We start from the raw sequence: 23890 nt of genomic DNA on the forward strand, positions 1-23890 counted from the left end.
AGTGCTTTCAGTGTAACTTGCACAACTTTCTGCCTTATCATTGGTTCTTGATCATATGCTACTTCCTGAAATGGTTCCATGTCAGCCAATTCTTTTTAGTAACAGTGATTCTGTATTTCTTTCATCTTCTCTTTTTTTTCCTCTCCTCCCTCCCCACTCCTTTCATCTTCTTTTAATGCTTCCTGGATCATTCAAAATTTTCCCCATAGTACTCTTCAGTATTGCAACTTGATGTTTGTTTGTCCTTCAGTTCCTTCCGCTTAAATACTAAGTGAATTCTTCACTTTTTATCTTCTAACTCCAGCTGTTTGCACATTTCATAGTAATCCTTTATCTTCTTGAGCTGCCATCTGAAAGTTTGTGTTCTACTTTTTTACTTTGCCATTTCTTCTCGATGTTCTAGTGCAATTTTCAGAGTCCCTCCTGACATCCATTTTGGTCTTTTCTTTTGCTCTTGTCTTTGTAATGACCTTTTGCTTTCCTCCTTTCACCTGACCTTCTATCATTAGTGTTCAATGCCTCAAATATATTCTTGAGATTTTTTTTGGTCGCGCGGAAGCGCAGCCACTGGGTGGGAGTCCTGGAGAGGGGGAAGTCGCGTTCGCTGTGGAAGGTGCCACCGCTGTCATGCCGTCTTCACCGCTGCGGGTGGCGGTGGTGTGCTCGAGTAACCAGAACCGGAGCATGGAGGCACACAACATCCTCCACAAACGAGGATTCAGTGTGCGCTCCTTTGGGACAGGGACAGATGTGAAACTCCCAGGACCAGCCCCAGACAAGCCTAACGTTTACGATTTCAAAACCACATATGATCAGATGTACAATGATCTTCTTAGGAAAGACAAAGAACTCTACACACAGAATGGAATCTTACACATGTTGGACAGGAATAAGAGAATCAAGCCTCGACCAGAGAGATTCCAGAACTGCAAAGATCTGTTTGATCTGATCCTCACCTGTGAGGAGCGAGTCTACGACCAAGTTGTAGAAGATTTGAATTCCCGGGACCAGGAGACCTGTCAGCCAGTGCAAGTCATCAACGTGGATATCCAGGACAACCACAAGGAGGCCACCCTGGGGGCCTTCCTCATCTGTGAGCTGTGCCAGTGTGTCCAGCACATGGAGGACATGGAGAACGAGATCGACGAGCTGCTACAGGAGTTCGAGGAGAAGAGTGGCCGGGCCTTCCTGCACACTGTCTGCTTCTACTGACTGGAGGCCCCAAAGCCAGGCCTTCCTGCACGGAGTCTGCTTCCACCGACTCGGCTCCATGGACCCTCGCCACCTCGGCACTCCCTTTGTGAATACTTCTTGATTTTGTTTTTACTTACAGGTATACCGCCACTGTGCGGTAGGATTACCAAATAAATTGTACATATTAAATGTGAAGATATACAAAAATGCCATATTAAAAACAATCAAGTTTTTTCACTATCCCACTTTTACATAAGTGGGATATTGATTATACAGATTTCCCCCTTAACCAAAAAAAAAAAAAAAAAGAAAAGAAAAAAGAAGAAAAAGGGGAGAGGTTCTACAGCACTTCTCCTCACCGTATGTGTCTGTAGTTGTGTGAGCCTTTATCCCTCACTGGCTGGACTGTATAAATACCCGAATAAAACGATGGACTGTATTCTCACAAAAAAAAAATATTCTTGAGGTGGTGTTGTTGTTATGTGCCGTCGAGTCGTTTGTGACTCACAGCGACCCTATGTGTATTTAATATCCATAGAACTCCCAAACATTACACCAGCAGCATTAGAGAAAAAGGAAATAATGTAATGAGAAAGATGTTCTCTCCTCTTTGTATGTGTGTACTTGAATCTACATTTATTTTGATTTTTAAAAATTTGTGCTTGCTTTCGTTCTTGAAGAGACAAATTGAAGTTAGAACATTAATCTTAGTTTTGCTTTTTAACTGAAGAGGATCTATCTGAGAAGCCAAAAGAATGGTTAAATGGTTTTGATGTTGTGTAAAATAATTGAGGTGAGCTTTTAAGTTTATCGTTTCAACAAAAAAGATGCAGGACATGGCTTACTAGCCTATGCCAAGAAATCTGGAAGAATAAGAGCAAATACTGCATAAGAGCATTATTGTAGAAATAGAAGGATAACTAGTCAAATAAGGTGAGGAAGGGATGGAAGCAAAGTGGGGTGAATGGACAAAGAGAAAATCATAGGGTCATACAAAGTGATGGGTAGAGAGAGTGAGTCAAGGAAATGGGAAAGATTGGGCAGGAATCTGGAAAGATGGCGTAATGGTGGGCATAGTTCAATCATGATTAATTTTATAAAATACAGTGAATGGGAATGACTATATGAAATGCAATGTGAATGAAGGATGGCATGAAACACAATGTACAGAAATTTTTTATGCAAATCAATTAAAAAAAATCTGAAAGACAGCTGCCTGGCAAACCGACTGGAAGAGATCTATATTTATTCCTATCCCAAGAAAGGTGATACAAAAGAATGTGAAAATGATCAAACAGTATCACTAATATCCAATGCAAGTAAAATCTTGCTGAAGATTATTCAAAACCAGCTAGAACAGTACACTGACAGAGAACAGCCAGAAATTCAAGTTAGATTTAGACCATTTTCCCCATGAAGAGATAAGAAAGTTGGAAGATTAGTGCACTTTTAAGTGTAGCATATTTTTATCACTGAGAGAAGCATAAATTAATATGGTATCATTTCTATGACCAGTATATACAACAAAATTATATGGACCCTACCTTTGTGTAAGGAAGGGAAGAGTCAGGTTGCTGACCAAGGGGACATCAGCCTTGTCACATTCATCTTAACAGATTTCAGAACTCGGAGAGTAACAAGGTTCTCTGTCCTTTCCTTAACTTTGTCCATAGTACAGTCCACAGTATCTTTATCAGCTCTTATCAGAGTTTGTGCAGAGTGTCCCTGCTGTTTACTGGCAGAAGGCCTTTAACTGCTGGAAGGCTCAGAGCCTTGCCCCGAGTTTGGAACTCACCTTTCACTCCTCTTCCTCCCCATGGCTTGCCTGTTATTCATTATTTCTAAATAAATAAATAAATTCCTTCATACTATTTTAAAGATTAATTATTGTAGTTAGGTGCAATCTAGTAACTTCCAATTTATAGTTGACTTTGTGCACAAATGAACAAAATACCACCTGATTCTGTACCCTCCTCACAATTGTTGCTATGACTGAGTCCACTGTTGAGGCCATTGTGTCACTCTACCTTACTGAAGGGAGCAGATGCAACCTGAGGGTCATTCAGTTTCACTTTTACCCACTTCTCACTTCATAAAGGGGAACCTTCCCATCAAAATATCCATAATATCATACAAATAACTACATGGTCAGACATGCCACCCCACATGCTCCTGCACCTATTGCTACCAAGACTGGGTTCAATGTTTGTTGCAACTTGACTCACAGACTTTACTCATGTTGTGGGGTTTATTAAGGAAACAGGTTGGGGAGTGGGGAGGCAAAGAATATGGATACAATGCAAGCCTAGGTTTGGTCCAGCACATCAACCCAGATTAACAAAGCGCAATTCAATTAATTCAGACAGTTTCTCAGTCAACAAGGTACAGTTTAGCAACACAAATAAACATCTGATTTCCTCAATCATCCAGCAAACTTTATCTCAGATAAGTTACAAGTTTACAAATCAGCTTTTCATTCATTCAGGAGCAAACCTTTTAACTGTGTCTCCATCTCCAATGTTCCTCTGGTTACACCTTGCCACAGTTACATACATCACAGTAGTACCACAACCTCTTCACTCTCTCCACCACCCTCTCACAGTGTCTTCACAATCCCTCTCCACCATCTCTCAAAGTGTGGAAAACATTCTTTTATATCGGTCCCACAGCTGTTGATAATTTGCAAGACCATGAGTCTGTAGTTAAGGTAGCTGGAGACCATGTCCCCTCAACAAGGGCTAATACAATGGCTAGAAAAGCCAATTTTTAAGGGTTCTGACACCTCAATCTTTTTTCATTTTTATTTTATTATTTGTGTGTACTGCCAAATCAGATCTGACTGGTACAGGAGGAGATTGTCCCTCCTTTTCCAGCAGAGCATCTGGTGGATTTGAACCGTGCGCCTCTGGGATTGTAGTGCAGCTTCTTGCCACTAGGCCACCAGAGCTCCCCTGACCTCAATCTCTTTTAAGGTTCATGTGAAATCCCCTCTCTGACCAGTTCTTCCTCACCACTGAGTTTTCATACCCTTAAAGCATAGTTTTAATTCTTAAATGAACAAATAATAGTTCTACCATTCTCTATTCCTAAAAGAAACACTTAAAAATAAATTTGGTACATTCTAAGGTGGTTTTATCTCTATTTCTTAATTTGTAATTGCTTTTATTGTTAGCTGCAGTAACCTTGGCTCATACAGTCCTGTGGCATCCCCAAGATCAACCATGGATCAGGCTGCTGTGATGCATAGGGTTTTTTGAAATAGAGTGCCAGGCTTTACTTCATAGTCCATCTTAGTCTGCTTGGTCCTTTGAAAGCTGCTCAGCATCACAGCAATACACAAACCTCCAGTAAGAGACAGGTGGTAGCTGCATGAGATGCATCTGCCAGGAATCCAACTAGGGTCTAATATGAGGCCATTCTCATGGAAGGTGAGAATTCCATCACAAGATCACCAAGACAGGATCAATGCACAATGCACAATTTAAAAAATTTAAAAAAACCAAAGCATAATATGTTGTTATATGCTGTCGAGTCATCGGTGACTCATAACAACACTATGTACAACAGCCCTAAACCCTGCTCTATCCTGTTCCAATCTTATTGTCTCTGACACACCTACCTTCATTACCCCAGTCACTGAATCCATCCATCTCATCCAGGGTCTTCCTCTTTGGTACTGTCCCTCTCCAAGGACTGGTCCCTCCTTGCAGCATGTCCAAAGTATGTTAGATGAAGCTTCAGAATCCTCGCCTCCAAGGAGCAGCCTGGTCTCACCCTCTCTAGGATGAACCTGTTTGTTCTGCTTGCAGTCCATAGTATATTCAATTCTCTTCTCTACCATCACAGCTCAAAGGCATAAATTCTCCTTGTATCATCCCTAGTCATTGTCCAGCTTTCTGATGCATAGCAAGTAATTGCAAAGGCTATATGGCCTGGATCAGGTGCACCTTAGTCTCCAGACTGACACTGTTACTCTTCAGTATTTTGGAGAGGTCTCTGATAACAGATTTTGCCAATTCAATTGGTCTTTTAATTGCAGCCTGGGTCAAGAATAAGATGACATAAGGAGATACTTGTCCCAGGCACAAACTTTTAAGATGTCAAATAACCAAGATAATTCTAATTTTAATGTCAATATTTATTTTTTTAAAAAATTAAGGAATCAAGTCCATGAGGACCAAAACATCAGAAAGAAGCCTATTTTGTCTCTGACATGTAACCAAGCTCATCTTTGTTTTATCCTTTATCTTGCATGATCTTTTTCTTTTTGAACACTGAATCAGAAATATTGTAAGGAGTATTGTTTACTTAGTGTCCCCTTAAATTTTCTTCCTGACCACTTCACCCTTGCTTGGCCCATCTCTGTGTCCATTCCACCTTCTGTTCCCCCTCAATCACCTTGGCCATCATTTATAATTCTGCTGATGGTTATCACTCGGCAGTTCCTTTTCCTCTACTTTTTCACAGTATGTCTCACCTCTGTTTTGAAAAATCAAGTTGGCTCTTACTTTGTTAAGGTTGAAAATTTTTTTGTTCTATATCCCAAAGTTCTGATAAATGTCGATAGTTGTAGCGGGGCTTTCAGGCCTTTCGTTCATAGGCTCGCCATAAGTCATGCTCCACTTGAAGGCAATCAACAACATATGCCAAAGTGAGACTGTGCTTTAATGTCTAAGCCCCTCTAAATGCTCTCCTATACTGTGACTACATCCTAGGGAGGCCTGTATATGGATCTTGAGGGGAGCGACTAACCAATTAGATTCCCAACTATATGGCACAGAGGGGAAAGGGTTACTACCAGGTGCAAGCGCTCAACCTTCCATAGGAAAAACAAGTTCAAATCCATGGAAGCAGATTTCCTGGTTCTCTGGGGCTCTCTTTCCACAACCCTCTAAATTTAAGTCTAGAGTCACTGTGACTCAGCAGAATCTGAGCCTAAACGGCCGCGGGGTTCCTTGCCTGAGCTCCCAGCCCCCCCATTTCGTGCGGAGACGACTTCCTGGCGCTAGGGAGGCACCAAGGGGCGCGCCCAAAACACTCTTTGCGTCCATTGGACAGCCTCTCCCAGTACACCCAGTTCTCAGGGCACTGGCCACTTGGGCGTGCCTCGCCTCACTACGGAGACCCCCGTCGACCCACTCATCTACTACCTCTAGGGCCTTTCCTGAGTTTCATGTACCGGGTCCCTGCTCTCCCGCTCCGCTGCACCCTCGCCCTTCCCTTGGTGTCCACTATCCAGAGCCCCCAGGCCTCGTCGCCTAGCTCCTCCCCTTGCTGGCAACCCGCAAAGGTGGGCAGGACCGGACTGAGTATAAAGTAGCCAGCTCCGCGCCGGGAGAGCCTGTTAATGCCTTTCCAGAGCAGTACTCTCCGCTCGGACCTCCCAGGGACATCCCAGTAACTAGCAGCTCGCCCAATCACCGTTCGAGGACAGCGTGATCTCGACCAATAAGCGCTCAAGGACCGCTTACTGGCAGCGCCATGACTGGTGGTGAGTGCAGGCGAAGGCGGGACCTTCCGCTGCTGCCTTGCTGCGTTCCTGCTTTTCTATATTGGTCTGGAGCTGCTCGGGAAAGGATGCACCTGTAGGAAAAGTGCCCAGGTGCCTCAGTGGTTAAGTTCGACTGGTAACTGAAAGGTTGGCTGGTTGAATTTGCCAGCTGCTCTAAGAGAGAACGATGTGGCAGTCAGCTTCCCTAAAGATCTGCTGCCTCGGAAATCCGTGGGGCAGGTCGGCTCTGTCGCTGGGAATCATCCGGCAGAGGCTTTGGTTTTGGTAGTTTAGTAGGGGGCCTGGGATGAGCCCTAACACTGCAGACTTCTGGAGAAAGGCCTCGTCCGTCTGTCCCTGCCCCACACGCACGAATCCGCCACCACCGTACCCCAAAAACCCAAGAAAGCATTTGACTCTGAATGCCAAAATTCCCTCGGAAATTGACCTCTAAGGCCCAATCTGTTTGGCCTTATAGTCTTGCCAATTTTTCCAATAGATACCTAATAGTTAAAGATCGCTAAATTAATTTAAAATTGTGGAGTCTAGGCTTCCTGAGGGAAATTGGAAAATCTGGCGATTGGTGAGATGAGTGGACAGACAGAGTGGCATAATTATTAGTCAGGGAAGCTGCCTCTTTTGGTTTGTTAGCAGCGCACCCCTAGTGCATTCCTGGTGCAGGTGGCTTGTGAGTTTGTGAATCTGCTCTAAGGTCCATTTCTTCTCAGAAGGGACTGAGACTGCCCGTCTGTCCATCAATTTGAGAGAGCTTACTTGGTACATAAATGACCTTTTAAAGTATCCGAGCAGATTCACACCTAAGGGAGCAGGTTTATCCATTAAGCAAAGCAGCACAGGTGTCCTTGTGCATGTTCTCATCTGAAGTGAGCAATGGCACATTTTTTCACCACACTAAAGACTCTGCTTCCACGTATGGCTGGCAGCTGTCTGTCCCAAATACCACAGCTTCTCCCTGCAGAATCCACCCCTTTTCAAATATATAATCCCTCAGGGATGGAGTAAACAATAAACAATATAAGCACGGGCTTATTATCTATACTGAACAGTTTCTTGTGCTTTTGGTTTTTGGGTGCCCTCCCCCCATCATCATTGATGTGAAAAATAGTGAAAGCGTTCATGTAGATTAATAAATACAGGTAAGCCCATACCTTCCACCCCTGGCTTGAAGCTCCTTTCTTGAGTTTCTAAGGCTTAGAAAGTTATTTTCTCTAAAGAAACGGAACTCTTTCTGTAATTTCCTTTGCTTTACCTTTTAGAAACACACAGTCTCCTCTTGTGGATGAGATTCTGCTGCACTGGGCAAGTTACAGTTAGAAAACCCTCTGCTGTCAGAGATTCCAACTCACTGTAATCCTGAAGAACAACCAAAAATGTAAATCTAAATGGCAGGAGACTCTCTTTTTTATCCCCTGTGGAGCAGCTGTTGGGTTTGAACTGCACTTAACAACAGCAACACCACCACCTTTCAGTTACACATAACCCATCAGGGCTCCTTACTTTTGTTAGACTCTGCAAAGAGGGCTGAGCTGGAGGTTACTTAGCTGATATCCAAACTTCTGGGAGAGACTGCAGTGAAGGAGAGTGGACAGCTGATGAGACGACAAATGCTTACTAGCTGCTGTTTACACTCATTTCTTCTTTTACCAACTTGAAACGCACTGGCATCCCTTCCTCCAGAAACTATTTTCTGATTTCCGATCATATAAAATGTTCTGTGTTCACAAGTGCCTTAAACAAGAAGAAGTGGACTTAATGAGGCAGAGTGGGCAGCTTTGAAGCTTGTATGACTAAGTTAAGCTCTACCCGATAACCACATCATGCGGTTCCCTTAAACAGGCAACACATGGCCTCATGTGACTCTCATGCAAATTCTCTTGAGGATTCAAATGAGACCAGAGATCAGAGGCAGAATCCATAAAAGCGATGTGAAGGTCTGGCTTTGTTATATTTCTTACAGGTTTTCCTTTATTGTTTATTCTTCTTGCCAAAAAGATTATGTGATTATACATAATACATTATACATCTTTATTTGTAACAATATTTACCTATACTTTAAAAGTAAAATCCACATACTGTAATCCCTTCCTTTCCCTACTTTATTATTTTTTTTTTAAATCACCAAGTTCTACTATATTGGCCATCAATGAAACTATGCAGTCTGACCTAGGTACAGTTTAATTTGGAAGGCTATGTGGATCATAACAGATGATGGATAACATTAAGAAGAATGGAAATCCCACAACACTTAATTTTGCTCAAGTAAAACCTACACATAGACCAAGAAGCAGTTACAGAACAAGGTAACATTACATGGGTTAAACACAAGAAATGTAAAAAAAAAAACAAAAACAAAAAAACACCACAAGAAGAAATGTGTGTGCCAGCGTTGCATCCATTCTTCAGACCTATTCAGTCTATATGCTGAGCAAATCATTTGAGAACTTGGATTACAGGAAGAATGTAGTATCAAGACTGGAGAAAGGAAAAAAAAAGATTAGAGGAAGACTCATCAAGAACCTGCGTTATGCAGATGACACAACCTTGCTTGCAGTGAGAACACCATTTACTGAAGAAAAGACCACAGGCTTCAATATAGATTACATTAATGTCAAGAAAACAAAAATCATCACCATTGGACAATATCACCAATACACAACATCATGATAAATGGAGAAAAGATTGAAGTTGCCAAGGGTTTATTTTACTTGGAGTTGCCAAGGGTTTATTTTACTTGGATCCATGAACATCCATGACAGTAACAGTAAAGAAATCAAAAGACATATTTCATTGAGAATATCTGCTATCAGTGAACTTTCCAAAGTGCTAAAGAACAAGGATATCACTTTGAAGACTAAGGTTAACCTGATCCAAGCCCTGGTATTTTCAGGTGCTTTGTAAGCATCTAAAATTCAGAAAATATAAAGAAAACTGAAAAACTGATGCCTCTGAATTCTGGTGTTAGCAAAAAAGTATTGATTATCCATTCTATGGACTTGTGAAAGAACTAAAAATCTATATTAGAGGAAGTGCAATGATGATGCTCCTTAAAGGCAAGAAGAGTGATACATTTTCTCATATACTCTGGGCATGTTGTCAGGTGCAGCCAATCCTTGCTAGGAAAAATATAGATAGGGTCAGTGAACGAGAGGAAGATCCTCAAGGAGACAGACTGATACAGTGACTGTAACAATGGGCTTGAGCATGGCCGTGCTTGTGAGCATGGAGCAGGATTCAGGCAAGGATCCAGCCTGTTGTTCATAGGGTCACTCTGATTTCTGATCTGTTGTTCATAGGGTCACTGTAATTGTAATTAATTCGATGTCTCCTAATAACAACAAAAAATTAAGAATTCTTGGTTTCAGATTGGCCTGCATTTGAAGATCGACAATAGAATGCTAGAGCAGTAGATGAGGTAAGAGATCAGCTCCCAGGTGATGTCCTAGGATGCTTCAACTATCAGAACTAGCATTTCAGAAGACAGAGATTGGTGTCTCACTTGAACACTCATGTAGCACACATGGCTTGAACAGTGCCCAGTATATGTGGGTGCTCAGTAAACTATGGAATGGACGGTAGAAAGGCTAAGGCTGGAGCAAGAGGAGTAGCCACTTAAGAGAAGATTCACATTTTAGGGAAGTAAAGAAAAGGGGAATGATGTGAACATAGAATGATAGAGAAGGAAGGCAAAAGGACTTTCAGGTACACAGATAAGATGAACTGGGAACATAATTTATGGGGTCTCCAATCTGTCTCAGAAGGAGGACAGTCAGAATGCTGCAGAAGACTCTGTCTCACATGCTTTGGACATGTTGCCAGAAGGAAGCAAGCAAGCCAAAGTGGCTGCAGCAACGGCCTTGAGAATAGCAGAGATTGTGAGGATGGTGCTGGACCAGGAGGAGTTTTGTTCATGGGTTCATCCACGATGAGTCAGAATAACTCAGTGGCACCTAGTAACAGAACAACAGTTGTCTTTGTAGATCCCTAAGTGGCACGAGCATATGAGCAGTTTGTGCTCAACTGATAACCCAAAGGTTGGTCATTTGAGCCCATTCAGCAATACAATGGAAAGACAGGCACTCTTGAGTTGAAGCAAAGAACAAGAGAATCTGATTGCAAAACAATGCTGGAGAAAAATGCATCAACAAAGCTGAGTCGCTGCGAATGGAACCAGTCTTTGAGCTTGTGTTTAGCTATGAAGACAAAATTGTATTTAGTATGTATGGTAGCTGCACCAGAAAGATCAGTAATGTACATGACAACAGAAATGAATGTCAAACTAGACACTTAAAAATCTCATTTGTTCTTTCAAGACAACTCTCTAGCATCTCCTTCTGAAGGCCTTCCCTAACCTCCTTCTACTAAGTCAATCATTGCCATGGGAAGTCTGTTTCCTTACCTCCTATCACATTAGTGCCATTCCCCTCTGGGGTTTATCTGTGGATATGCTTTTTTTTCTTATGTAAATTCTCTGAAAGTCTAACTTGTTATATGGCTGAACCAAGGTCTATTTGGTACCAAGTCCAGAAAATGGAAGTTTGCTCATAAAAAATGATCTAGTGACACAGTATTATGTTTGAGTTATACACTTTCTGATTTACCCTTTACTTCAGGTAGATAAGTATGAATACTAATGCTCTGCTCATTTTTATCTTGGGTGGTTTTTAGAAATCTGTATATTCCAGAGGGGTCCTTGAGTGGTGCAAATAGTAACACACTGCACAAATGGAGAAAAGCCTGATAAGTTAGCCCTTGAAATCCCCAAGGAACACAGCTCTACCTGGATACTCGAGGGGTTGCCAAAAACCAGAATCAACCATACCAGCAACTTCAAATAAATTTCAGATTTGAAACTCTGTTGTTTATGTGGGATGTAAATAGAGAGAGAAAAAAAGGGAGCAACAATGCCTTTAGCTAACTCTGATGCTGAGCTTGTTGAAGGAAGTGCTGGATTCCTGCCATTCTCATTTCCTGAACTGCCTTCATAGTTTTACTAAGAAAATGCTTACTGATATTAATAATAAAGAAGAAAATCAAGGAAATAAAAATGACAAAGCAGGATTTGGCAAACACTAACATAATTAAATGCAAAAGAAAGTCCCAGAAGAAATGCAAGTCAGCTTAATATACTCCTGACTATAAACTTGAGCCAAGTTGCTTAACTTTCCTGTGCCTCAAGGGTTTTTTATATATATAAAATAAGGATAATAATCTTATAATCATAACATAGCAATAATAATTAATTGCATGTTCTGCATAGGGCTGTTGTGACAATTGAGAATTATACAAATGTACAAACTAAACCTGAGGCTATCAATATCAACTTGATCTGGACTCACTTATAGTGACCCCTCTAGAACAGGGCAGAACTACCCAGAGAGGCTTCAAGGGTTTTTACTTCTTTCTAATCTTTACAAAAGCTGACTGCCCCTCTTCTCATGGGAGTAGCTGGTGGGTTCCCACAGCTAACCTTTTTGGTTTGAAGCTGAGTGCTAACCACCACTTCAGCAGGACTTTGTTAAATATTACAAAGTAAAATATGCCTGTTTGAATAACTTTATTAGCACAGAGGAGGACCTCTATTCCCTTTTTTCTGTTGCTATTTGGTGCCATTGTGTTGATTACGACTTAAATAAAGCAACCCTATGAATAATATCGGAACATTGCCTCTTACCATTCTTTATCTGTTAACAAACCCACTGCTGCTGAATAGGTTCTGATTCATAGTGTTCCTCCTTTGGGTTTCTAAAACTAAATCTTTTTAGGAGGAAATCCATTTATATAAGAAAAATCCATTTTCTTCCCTGTGGAGTGGCTGGTGGAGTCAACGTGTGAACCTGTCAACTAGTTGCCCAATACATTAAGCACTAGTCCGCTAGGGCTTCTTTATTATATTTTATCAGTATCATAACAGATATAAAATATTACAAGAAATGTCCCTAATACCAACGTAGGCAGTGCTGGTGACCTAGAGGCAAGAAGCTGCACTGCAATCATGAATGCACAAAATTTGAATCCACCAGGTGCTCCGTGGGAGAAGGCTAGGCAATCTCCTTCCATGAAATTCACTGCCTCTGAAAACCTGCCAGAGGGTCAGCTATGGTTCGGTTCTGACTCTATGATGCACAACAACAGCAGCAGCAGCAACAGCAGCTATTTTTGAAATGGATCTTTAAGTAAAAATGAATTAAAAGTCATTTACTTTTTATCAGTTAACAATGCTTCATAGATATGCCTTCTAGGTCACTATTATTCTTGTTGACACTACAACATTCCATAGTATGGATGTGCATGATTTCATTGAGCCACTATCCATTAACAGATCATCAGGCCATATCTCATTTTTGCCAGTAAAAAGAATGGGACAGTATGTATCTATGTCTTAATCTTTTCTGTATGTAAAAAAATTCCTCATACCAAGGCTGGGAAAGGAGAGAGAAAGGAGTGAAAATCAGTAAGTTAATAGACGCATTAATGGATGAAAGGGCAAGATAATATATGAGAATGATGAGCACAATATCCTGAAAGGGAAGGCACTGAGAGGTGCACAAGAAATACAGACTACAAAATGAACATGATTACATGACAATCCTCCAAGACCAGCAGCAATAAATACTAATCTACAAGCTCCAAGCAGGTTTATGGGCAGACAGGCAAGATGAACATATGGATGGGCAGGTGGAAGAGACAAAACCCATGACCATCTGATTTTCCTACATTCATATTGGGAAAAGTTGATATTGTTTAGTACTGATGGACTGGAATTAGCCCATAGCTGTCTTGCCAGTGGTTTTTTCAGAGACTGCCCATCTTTCTCCTGTAGAACAGCTGGTGGATTCGAACCATATAACTTTATGTTGGCAGCTTAATTCCTTAGCACTAAGCCACCAGAAAGCTCCCTGTGCATATTAATATGAAGATACTAATATATTCAGGAATATAGCAGAGCCAACAGGGAGTAAAGTTATATAAACTTCTTAATCATAACCAAACACTATAAGAGAATGAGACACTGGTCCTAAGTCCATAGTCTTGGAGGATATCAAGGTCAATGGGAATAAAACAATTCACAAAGACAATGTTTTACATCTTACTTGGGTGAGCAGAGACTTGAGTCTTATAAGCTTTTGAGCAGCCATCTAAGGTACAACTATTAGTCCCTTCTTGTCTGGAACAAAGAAAAGCAAAACACCATAGAAAAAAAAAATAATGAACTAATGGACCCTCTGAACCTCAGCCTCCATTACACTGCAACCAGAAGAAGTAGATGGTCCTGCTTACTACTCTAAAAGGGACCCCAGTTGAAAGTCCTGCATACAGTGGGAAGAAAATATGAACAAAACTAAAAAACATGTAAGTAGCCAGGCTTACTTGTCTAATTAAAACCAGTGGAACCCCTGAGACTATGGCCTTTAGTTACCATCTGTTCACAGCAAAATTCACCCCTATGGCTCAACTTTCAGCCAAACAATGAACCAGTAACACCAAGAAGACATTCAGTACTCAGAATAATCAACCACATACCACCACAAGGGCAACATTTGCCCAGCGCTAAAACTCAGAAGGCACGAAGGAGTAAGACAGCAGGACTCATGGAAACAAGAATCACAGGAAGGCAGTGAGAAGGGTATGGGTTATACTGTGGGTTGTTTACTAATATCATAAAATATGATTGAATGGTTAAGTAGAAAAATGATTAGCTGTGTAAGCTTTCACCAAAATCCCAATAAAAAGATTCTCCAATGTCAGAGTTGTTGAGTAAAGATTTATGGGCCTTTAAAATTTTAATAGATTCATCCTGGTTACTTTTCCAAAAGGCAATCCATATTCACAGCAGCAACGTGCCAGTTTTCCTGCCATGTTAACAGCCTTCGATGTTACTGGTTCAGGGTTTCCAACCAGTTCATTCTGATTCAACACCTTAATGAGAATTCATTTGCTTTTCCATCCCAGATACACTGAATCATCATCTATCTACACATTAGCAATATTCTCAGGTGGTTCTTGGAGAGCCAAGGTGATTCTTATGCATACATAAGCAATCTTATGTGTACATACGAATCACCTGGGGATCTTGTTAAAATGCTGATTCTGATTCATAATATCTGGACTGAAAAAAAAAGGCAAAGTCTCAGCATAAAGTTAAAATGGAATGAATCCCTTTGAAGCTCTGTATTAGTTATAAATTTGCCAGTCTGATGGGCATATGATTTGTTGATTTTTTTTAACAGCTACAGAAGATGCAAATGATTGCTTTTCTTGACATGCCAGGAGTTCATTGTCATTTGCATTTTGTCATTTGCCTTTCTTCCTTAATGAACTGTATGTTTATATCTTTGAACCACTTTTCTATTGCATGGCTTCTCTTACTCATTTGTAATCATTTAACCTTTGAGATTTTAACTCTTTGTGATAAGACTTACAAATATTTTTCTCCTAGTTAATTGTCCCTCAACTTTTGCTTATTTAAAAGTAACTTTATTTCTATGTGACTTTATCAGTCAAGCTTTTCCTTTTAGACTTTTTAAATCACTTCCCTTTCTTAGAAAGGTCTTCTCGACTAAGGTTTTCAGATTCTCTTTAGTCTTCTGTTTTAGTAGTTTCATTTTAAAATTCTATATTCACCTACCGTTACAGCTGTATGTGGTATGTTAGTGGGGTAATTAAAAACAAATTCCTTTTAGATAACAGGCACCCAGGCAAGTGCACAAGTTTGAAGATTTAACCCTTGATAGATTTGGCACATGCTAAACAGAAACCTGCAGACTCAGCACCCAGATGAGGAAAAAGAATATTGCTGGCACCTCAAAAGGCCCCCTTTGTGGCCTGCTAGTTGCTAGCCCCTGATCAGGTTAACCATATGCTGATACCCCAACAGTGGGCACAATGAACAGCAGTTAAGCACAGGGTGAAAAAGGTACAGGATGGGGCAAGGTTTTGTTCTGTTGTACACAGGGGTCGCTATGAGTCAAAATGTGCATAACAAAGATTATTGATGAGAGTTCCTACAACCCTGGTTTCACCGTCTTTAGAGTCTAGCTTCTCGAATAATTTGCTCAGCATACAGATTTAATAGGTATGGAGAAAGGATACAGCCCTGACACACACCTTTTCTAATTTTTTTTATTTTATTTTTTGTGTGTGTGTGTACTGTCAAATCATATTTGACTGGTACAGGAGGAGATTGTTCCTCCTTCTCCAGCAGAGCATCTGGTGGATTCGAACCGTGCATCTCTGAGATTGCAGTTGCAGCTTCTTGCCACTAGGCCACCAGAGCTCGCCACATCTTTTCTAATTTTAAACCCTGCAGTGTTCCCCTTTGCTCTGCACACAACTTCACCTCACGTATTTTGGACACGTTGCTAAGAGAGGCTATTAATTGAAGAAGTACATCATGCTTGGGAAGGTGGTGGGGCAGTGAAAGAGAGGAAGACCCCCACCTAGGTGGACTGACAATGACTGTGCAATGGGCTCAAGTGTGTCAGAGATTGTGAAGATAGGCACAGGATAGGGAAGTGTTTAGATCTGTTGTTCATCGAGTTGCTACAAGTTGTACTTGACAGCACCTACTTCTAGGGGATAATGGTATTTTCTAGTTGACTAAGTATATCCACATTATTTCTTACTGTTGTGGTGGTGCTGGTGGCATAGAATGCAGTGTGGTACACAGCCACCCGAAAGGTAAGCAGTTTTAATCCATCAGCTGTCCCAAGTGGGGAGAAAATAGTCCCCTCCTGTGAAGATTTATAGCCACACGAACCCAATGGGGAGTCACTGTGAGTGACATTAGACAACACTAGTTTTGATTATTTTTGTTGTTGTGTACTGTCGAATCAGATCTGACTGGCACAGGAAGAGATTGTCCCTCCTCCAGCAGAGCATCTGGTGGATTAGAACCGTGCGCCTTTGGGATGGCATCACAGCTTCTTGCCAGTAGGCCACCAGAGGTCCTTTCGATTTCTTAAAAATATATCGATTACTGCACTACAATCCCAGAGACTGATGGTTCGAATCCACCAGATGCTCTGCCGGGAAAGGAGGGACAATCTCCTCCTGTACCAATCAGATCTGATCTGACGGTACACAGACACACATACACAAAATAATAATAATAATAAAAAATATCGATTAAATGAGTCATTTTTTTCCCCACAGAATCAGAATGCCTCCTTTTCAGGACAAAATGGGCTTTTGTCTGCAGAAGATAGATGACATAATCGAGTATCTGACTCCATGACCTTTTTGTTAAGGGTCCTGACTGCTCTGTAACTGAAGCTTTGCAGTTTGGTAACTGATTTTCTCCATATGCTTTGTGTCTAAGTAATCAGAAAAGCACTGATTGTGCTGGCTCATTCTGAGAAGACTTCCTTCAACTACGCCATGAAGGAGGCTGCTGTAGAAATTTTGAAGAAGAAAGGATGGGAGGTCACTGTGTCAGACCTTTATGCCATGAATTTCAACCCCCTTATTTCCAAAAATGACATCACAGGTGAGACCAGCTCTTCTCTTGGGCTTTGTGAAACTCCTTGGCTGTGGGGTCTCTGGCCTAATCTCAGACCCCATGGCTCCTGCCTCTTTTCCTTCTCTGCAGGTAAACTAAAGGATCCAGAGAACTTTAAGTATCCTGTTGAGTCAGTTCTGGCATATAAAGAAGGCCGTTTGAGCCCAGATGTTGTAGCTGAACAAAAAAAGCTGGAAGCTGCGGACCTGGTGATATTTCAGGTATGGTAAAGGGTGTTGTGGGCACCTGAGTTCCAACTTTCTGACTTTAATTTGGGCTTATGATTTTAAAGTGAAATTTACTGCATCCTCAGTAAATTAAGGTGATTGTTTCAAAGGTGCAGCATTACACAGAGACATTAAGGATCTCTAAGTCTTTTAGGATGTGAATGTGACTAGAAAGATGATATATATACATTGAACATTTTACTTCCTTGTGTAAATCTGTTCAGTTGGCCCCTCCTGGTAGGATTTCTTTCTTCTTAAGCACCCTGAATAGTTTCAGCGATACATGAGATCAATCTCTTTGCTATTGCATCTTATCTTTTTTAAAAAACTTATTTTTTTGTGTACTGTCAAATCGGATCTGACTGGTACAGGAGGAAATTGTCCTTCCACTAGGCCACGAGAGATTCCTGCTACTGCATCTTTTCAACTGAAGTGTACACTTCTCCGCTTCGAGTGTTCCATCAGCAAACTATGGCCTTTCTTCTCCCCCGAGCTACCTCACTACTACTTCTTAAGTGCTGTCAAGTCAGAACTGACCCATAGCTGACCCACTAGTGGGTTCTCAGAGACAGTATATCACTCAGTAGGAGATTGTCCATCATTTTCCCCTGGAGCAACTGGTGGATTCACACTGTAAGCCCTCCGTTTGATAGCACAACTTCTTACCACAAGGCCACCACTAAGCTCAGCAGAGCCTCACCACTTAACAACTAATATTGGAACTACCTGGGCATTGTGTCAACATTTCTTAAAGTACTCCACAACTTTGCTTTTAGTAATTCCAAACAGCTTTTTGGTATTGTGTACGACAGAAATCTCACAAGGAGGATCATGCCTTCTGTGGTTTTTTGTAGATATATATGTCATCTGCAAAGTCGTTTATTCTACCCTTACGCTTATTCTAGGGAGCTCTGTGGCCTAGTGGTAAAAAGCTACACTGCAATCCCAAAAGGTGTGTGGTTCAAATCCACCAGATGCTCTGCTGGAGAAGGAGGGGCAATCTCTTCCTGTGCCAGTCAGATCTGATTCGACAGTACACAACCACCAACTCCTAGTTGCTAAATGCATGGCCAACAGGGCTCTGTGTGCATGTGTCTGTCTGGTACAGGAAGAGATTGCCCCTCCTTCTCCCGCAGAGCATCTTGTGGATTCAAACCGCATACCTCTGGGATTGCAGTGCAGCTTCTTGTCACTCGGCCACCAGAGCTCCCAAGTTACAGAGCTTTTAAGTAAAAGGTTCCTATTAAAAAATTAGTGGCAGACTCAGGAGGAGAATGAAGATCTCTTTTCTAAGACTCTCTATTTAAAAACCTCCCAAAAGCCTACCTACACAGTCCCTTTTTTGGTAGGTCAAACATTAGAGAATGCTATAAAGTCATGCTTTGTTTATGTGTTGTTGTTTTTTTTTAGGTATGTTTGTTTTGTCATGATCGAAGAAAAGAAATATTGGTACAGCCCTTATTGTTTTTACCAGGACAAAGTGCCAAAAAGACTTTCTCATGAGAATTTCTTGCTGTTAGTCACTGATCATTTGTTTGTGTTATTTCATTTGCTCTAAATGATATGGCTTCATGTTTGTGAGCACAAGGCATCTACCATTGTTTTGCATTACACTTACTAAAGCAAGCTCTTGAGAAAATACTGGTTTAGGCAGCATTCATCAAAACCTTGTAAAAAAACTTGTCTGCAATCCTTTTATTTAGACTGGTGGAAAAATGATTTCCTATTAATAGGTCTTACTTGCCTGTGGCTTTATTCAAACCTCACTGATATTCATGTCTTTAGACACAAAAGAAAGTTCACTGAATAAGGAGAATCAGGGTTGTTTTTGTTTCACTGTGTTACTTTCACCAGAAGGAATGACAGAAGCCTGAAGAAAAGGCTCTGCCTTATGCTGACTGGACGAGCTGCAGCCAAGCCCACTGGTCCCTTTCTGTGCCCAGGTGTCCCTGACTTACTTTTTGATGTCTTCTGCCCCACAGTTCCCGTTGCAGTGGTTTGGAGTCCCTGCCATTTTGAAAGGCTGGTTTGAGCGAGTTCTCACTGGGGAGTTTGCTTACACATATGCTGCCATGTATGACAAGGGACCTTTCAGGGTAGGTAGATGCTCCTGATTTTTCTAACACCAGAATTCTTTGCTGAGGTGCATTATAAGCACAATTAAAGTTTAGAATGCAAATTTTTAAAGCTCAAATGATGTTTGGTATTTGTTTCTAAAGATCTGAGAAGTCAGAGAGGTAAGAAATCAAACTAGAATGGAAAGGTACTAAGAGTTGAAGCTGGGTGATGGGCATATCATCATGCTATATTTTTTTTAAGCTAGAAATTTTTCATAACAAGAACTCTCAAGTGTTTTAGAAACCCAAATATGCACTTGAAACACCCTGAGCCCTTCTATTACAGACATGAGTTCTGGTGGCCTAGAGTTAACAGGCTATGCTGCAATCCTAAAGGCATGTGGCTCAAATCCACAAGATGCTCCACAGGATGGGCACTTCTCCCATACTATTAATTACCTCTGAAAAACCCGCTGGAGGGTCAGCTATAGGTAGGTCAGTTATGACTCGATGGCACAAAACAATTACAAACATAGCAGGGTGCAAAGTGATTTTAGAAAAGTCGCAAATAATTCTCTCCAGCCAACCAGCAGGCCACACCCAGGAGCATGGGATCCTTGGGCTGGCCCTTGCTACACATCAGTGTGCCATCTTCTAGTTTGGTATGTCTATGTTGTCATACTGGCTAGCTCAGAGGAGCCAAAATATAAACAGCAAATATGATGGACTTGTTTCTTCTTTTCCCTGGGGTTGTTTCATTAACTTCCTGTCACCAAGGAGATGTGGAGGGTAATGAAACTTTGGTTTGAGAGTTTTTTCCTTTTACAGAATAAGAAGGCGGTGCTTTCCATCACCACTGGTGGCAGTGGCTCCATGTACTCTCTCCAGGGTATCCACGGGGACATGAACATCATTCTCTGGCCAATTCAGGTAACTTGTTTTCAATGAATTTTTCAGGAGAATTTATTAGCTCAACTTTTGGGGGGTCCAAAATCTCAAGACAACAGCTATAGATACATCTGAGATATTAAAATACAGTTAGTAATGGCTCAGAACGATGGGGGACTTTAGTAACTTGCCTCTTGCCATGCCCCTGTACTTACAGAATATACCATGCATGCTCATATTCAAATGTGACTCCCCACGAAGGCCTAGTACTGGCAACCCTTGATTTCTGTAGCCATGTGAGCTGATATTTTCCAGATAATTAACATTTCTCTCCAAACTTCCCATCCTTCATACTGTTCTCACCCTGTTAAAAAGTCCATGCACATTAAAAAAAAATTATTCATCCATCCAATTTTACAGATGAGTAAAACCAAAGTGTTAAATAGAGTTTTTAATGGTCAAGGAACTCTATAATCTTTTACAAGGAAGGGGGATAGAGAAAAGAGCAAATGAGGTGGCCACCCAGAAGAATCACTGGTGAAGGATCATCTTATCAGGAGAGACAGAGAAATGCTCATCTGTGTGTCTTGACAACAATCAGCCGCCAAGGAGCATGAAACTCTCCCTCATGTAATAGAATTTCCTTCACTTTTGGCAGAGGATCTTAGGCTGGCACGGTTTTAGGGTTTTATTCACTTACAAGAAGAGTACAGCTAAATAAGTTTAAAACAGGTAGCAGGTAAGCCTAGAGAGGGTGAGAGGATGTATTTTTTTCAACTGATTCTCCAGGTTACCTCAGACCTCTTTACCTGTTGAATAAAGCCTCACTGAAAAGCTGAGACCAACTTTTGTTGTTGGTACACACTGCAGAAAATGTGTTTATTCTGACTCACCTCCATGCTTTGTCTATCCCCAGAGTGGCATTCTGCATTTCTGTGGCTTCCAAGTCTTAGAACCTCAGCTGACATATAGCATTGGGCACACTCCAGCAGATGACAGGATCCAGATCCTAGAGGGATGGAAGAAGCGCCTGGAGAATATTTGGAGTGAGACTCCACTGTATTTTGCTCCAAGCAGCCTCTTTGACCTAAACTTCCAGGCAGGATTCTTGATGAAAAAAGAGGTACAAGAGGAGCAGAAAAACAAGAAGGTTGGCCTTTCTGTAGGCCATCACTTGGGCAAGTCCATTCCAAAAGACAACCAAATCAAAGCCAGCAAATGAGATTTTTAAGACTTCTTACTAAAATATAGCCATTCGAGGTCTCTGGTTTTCAATGTTGAGGAGTAATGGAGAGAATAGACTATACTCTTGTATTTTTGGACAGTTTTATTGTTAAATTTAATAGATTCTTTTTGTTACTATACCATATGACCAAAATGTGATTAAGCTGAAGAAGCCATTTAGGATTTTAAAGCCTGGAAATGTGTCGAAAGATACTTGAATACATTTTACACAGCTTAACCCTAAGTCTTGAATTATCTGTGGGTTTTCTATTCTTTCTTTTAGTTATCTCTGTAGTTTATGGCAGAGGGAAATTGCTAAGAGGAAAAAACCAATAACTGAATCCATCTGACCTAAGAAATTTATCTTGTAAAGGAATTAGTAATCTATTGTAGTATTGTATTAGTTTTAATGACTAAACACTGATTTATATGCCTTACATGTGATTCTTCAACTCTTGTGTACAATGCAGTTACCTTAAAAAGATATTAAAAAAATTCTTTGCCTCTATCTTTCAATTTAATATTTGCAGAAATATTCAACAAATACACACCTACATCTGCTATACTGAATAAAATGAGGAGTATTTCAACTACATAAATTTAAAATATTATTAGGAAAAGGTTTTAAAAATAACAAAATTCTGATTAATAGCCCGTTACAATAATCCCTAATCTACTCACTCAGGTGGCATAATCTATAAGGAATTGTGCTTCTAACCAAAAGGCAGTTGATTTGAATCCACCAGTTGCTGTGCAGGACAAAGATAGGCAGTCTTCTTTCACAATTTACAGCTTCCAAAAATACACTGAAGGGTCAGCTATGAGTCTATTCTGATTCAATGGTGATGAAGTTTTATTATTTTTTTAATTAACTTCTGAGGGACCTCAGGGAACACTGGTGGCGTAATGGATAAGGAGTTGCATTAATAACCTAAAAGCAGCCATTTGAATCCACCAACTTATCTGAAAGAGAAAGATGGATAATCTCTTTCCATATGATTCACCTTCTCTGAAAATCCACTGGAAGGTCAGCTATGAGTCAGTTTTGATTTGATGGCACTTAGTAAATGTATGAATTAGTGACCATGGAAATGAATTCATTTACTAGTAAAAGCTGAAAACTAGCAGTCAGCCTTCTAAAAAAAGTACTTGTGATCTATGTAAAATTCTCGATTATCTTTTGTACCACTGGACAACTGTCCTTATAATGATGTATTTTAATTTTATAACTTTTGGGGTAAAATTACAAAAGAACACTTTTATTACCTTTAATGAACTATTTTGGCATAATAGTCTAATTTCCCTTTTTAAGTGATGAAATGCATCCCTTTCACTAGTGGTTCAATCCAAGCAGACGATGATAAAATACTGCCCTCCTGTGGCATGTTGGAAGAAAATTAAGACTGACCAAATTTGCCAAATAGCTAATACTGGGTGTTCTTTCCTTCTACAATACCCACAATGGCATAAGGGTGTGTTTCTATTTGCAAATATTCTGTTGCCTTTATTGTCACTAGGTGCTCTTGGTACAGCAGTTGAAACACTTGCTAACCCAAGAGGTTAGTAGTTTGAATGCCCCAGGCACTTTATAGGAGAAAGATGTGGATGGATCTATTTCAATGAAGATGTACACCTTTTGGTCACTGTGAATCAGAATCAACACACTTAGAGTGGGTTTGATTTTGGCTGGGCATTATCACTGTAGTTTTGTGTAAATTTCTAGAAAATTCCCTAATTAAATGAATACGATTCCTACAAAACAGAATCACATTTATTGGTTTTAGTGTATACAATGATAAAGAGCAGTCAGGCATAAGTGAATTCTTCTGAGGAAGGACCAACTAATCAGAAGATTGAATAATAAATTATGGGAATTTTGAGAACTAACCTACCAGATCTGCTCATACTGAACAGAAATGGAATAGTGGGTTCTGATCTCTTTTGGTATTTAAAAGACAGAAAAGCAATTTGGCAATAAAGAAAACAGACCTGATGATAACAGCTCCAGAGCTTTCCAGTGTTAGGAGGTAAAAGATAGGTCTAAAAAATAATAGCCAGTGATGTACACAGGACGAGTGTGGTGTCATGAAAATCAGAGAAAAATACTTCAATGAGGGAGTGATTAAGTATGTAAAATACTGATAATTAAGATAAGAATTGACTATTGGACCTGGCAATATGGAGGTCATTGGTGATTCTGACAAGAGCTGTTTAAACAGAGAGATGGGTTCAAGAAAGAATGGATGATGACCAGGAGTATAGGGAGGTCAAAAGAAAAGAAAAAAGGACA

At 40.6% G+C, this 23890-nt stretch overlaps 1 protein-coding gene and 1 pseudogene across 1 annotated transcript; both read left to right on the forward strand.

Moving 5' to 3' along the window:
• Positions 1–627: 627 nt before the first annotated feature.
• Positions 628–1212, forward strand: LOC102861641 (annotated as a pseudogene).
• A 5155-nt stretch (positions 1213–6367) lies between these two features.
• NQO1 (NAD(P)H dehydrogenase, quinone 1) lies at positions 6368–21598 on the forward strand. Its single transcript, XM_006878880.1, has 6 exons — positions 6368–6503; positions 17025–17192; positions 17295–17425; positions 19414–19527; positions 20317–20418; positions 21293–21598. The coding sequence occupies exons 1-6, from the start codon at positions 6368–6370 to the stop codon at positions 21596–21598; spliced, it is 957 nt and encodes a 318-aa protein (XP_006878942.1).
• The last annotated feature ends 2292 nt before the right edge of the window (positions 21599–23890 follow it).

This window comes from Elephantulus edwardii, unplaced genomic scaffold (genome assembly GCF_000299155.1).
Source record: "Elephantulus edwardii isolate Elephantulus edwardi_28Jun2011 unplaced genomic scaffold, EleEdw1.0 scaffold00001, whole genome shotgun sequence".
NCBI lineage: Eukaryota > Metazoa > Chordata > Mammalia > Macroscelidea > Macroscelididae > Elephantulus > Elephantulus edwardii.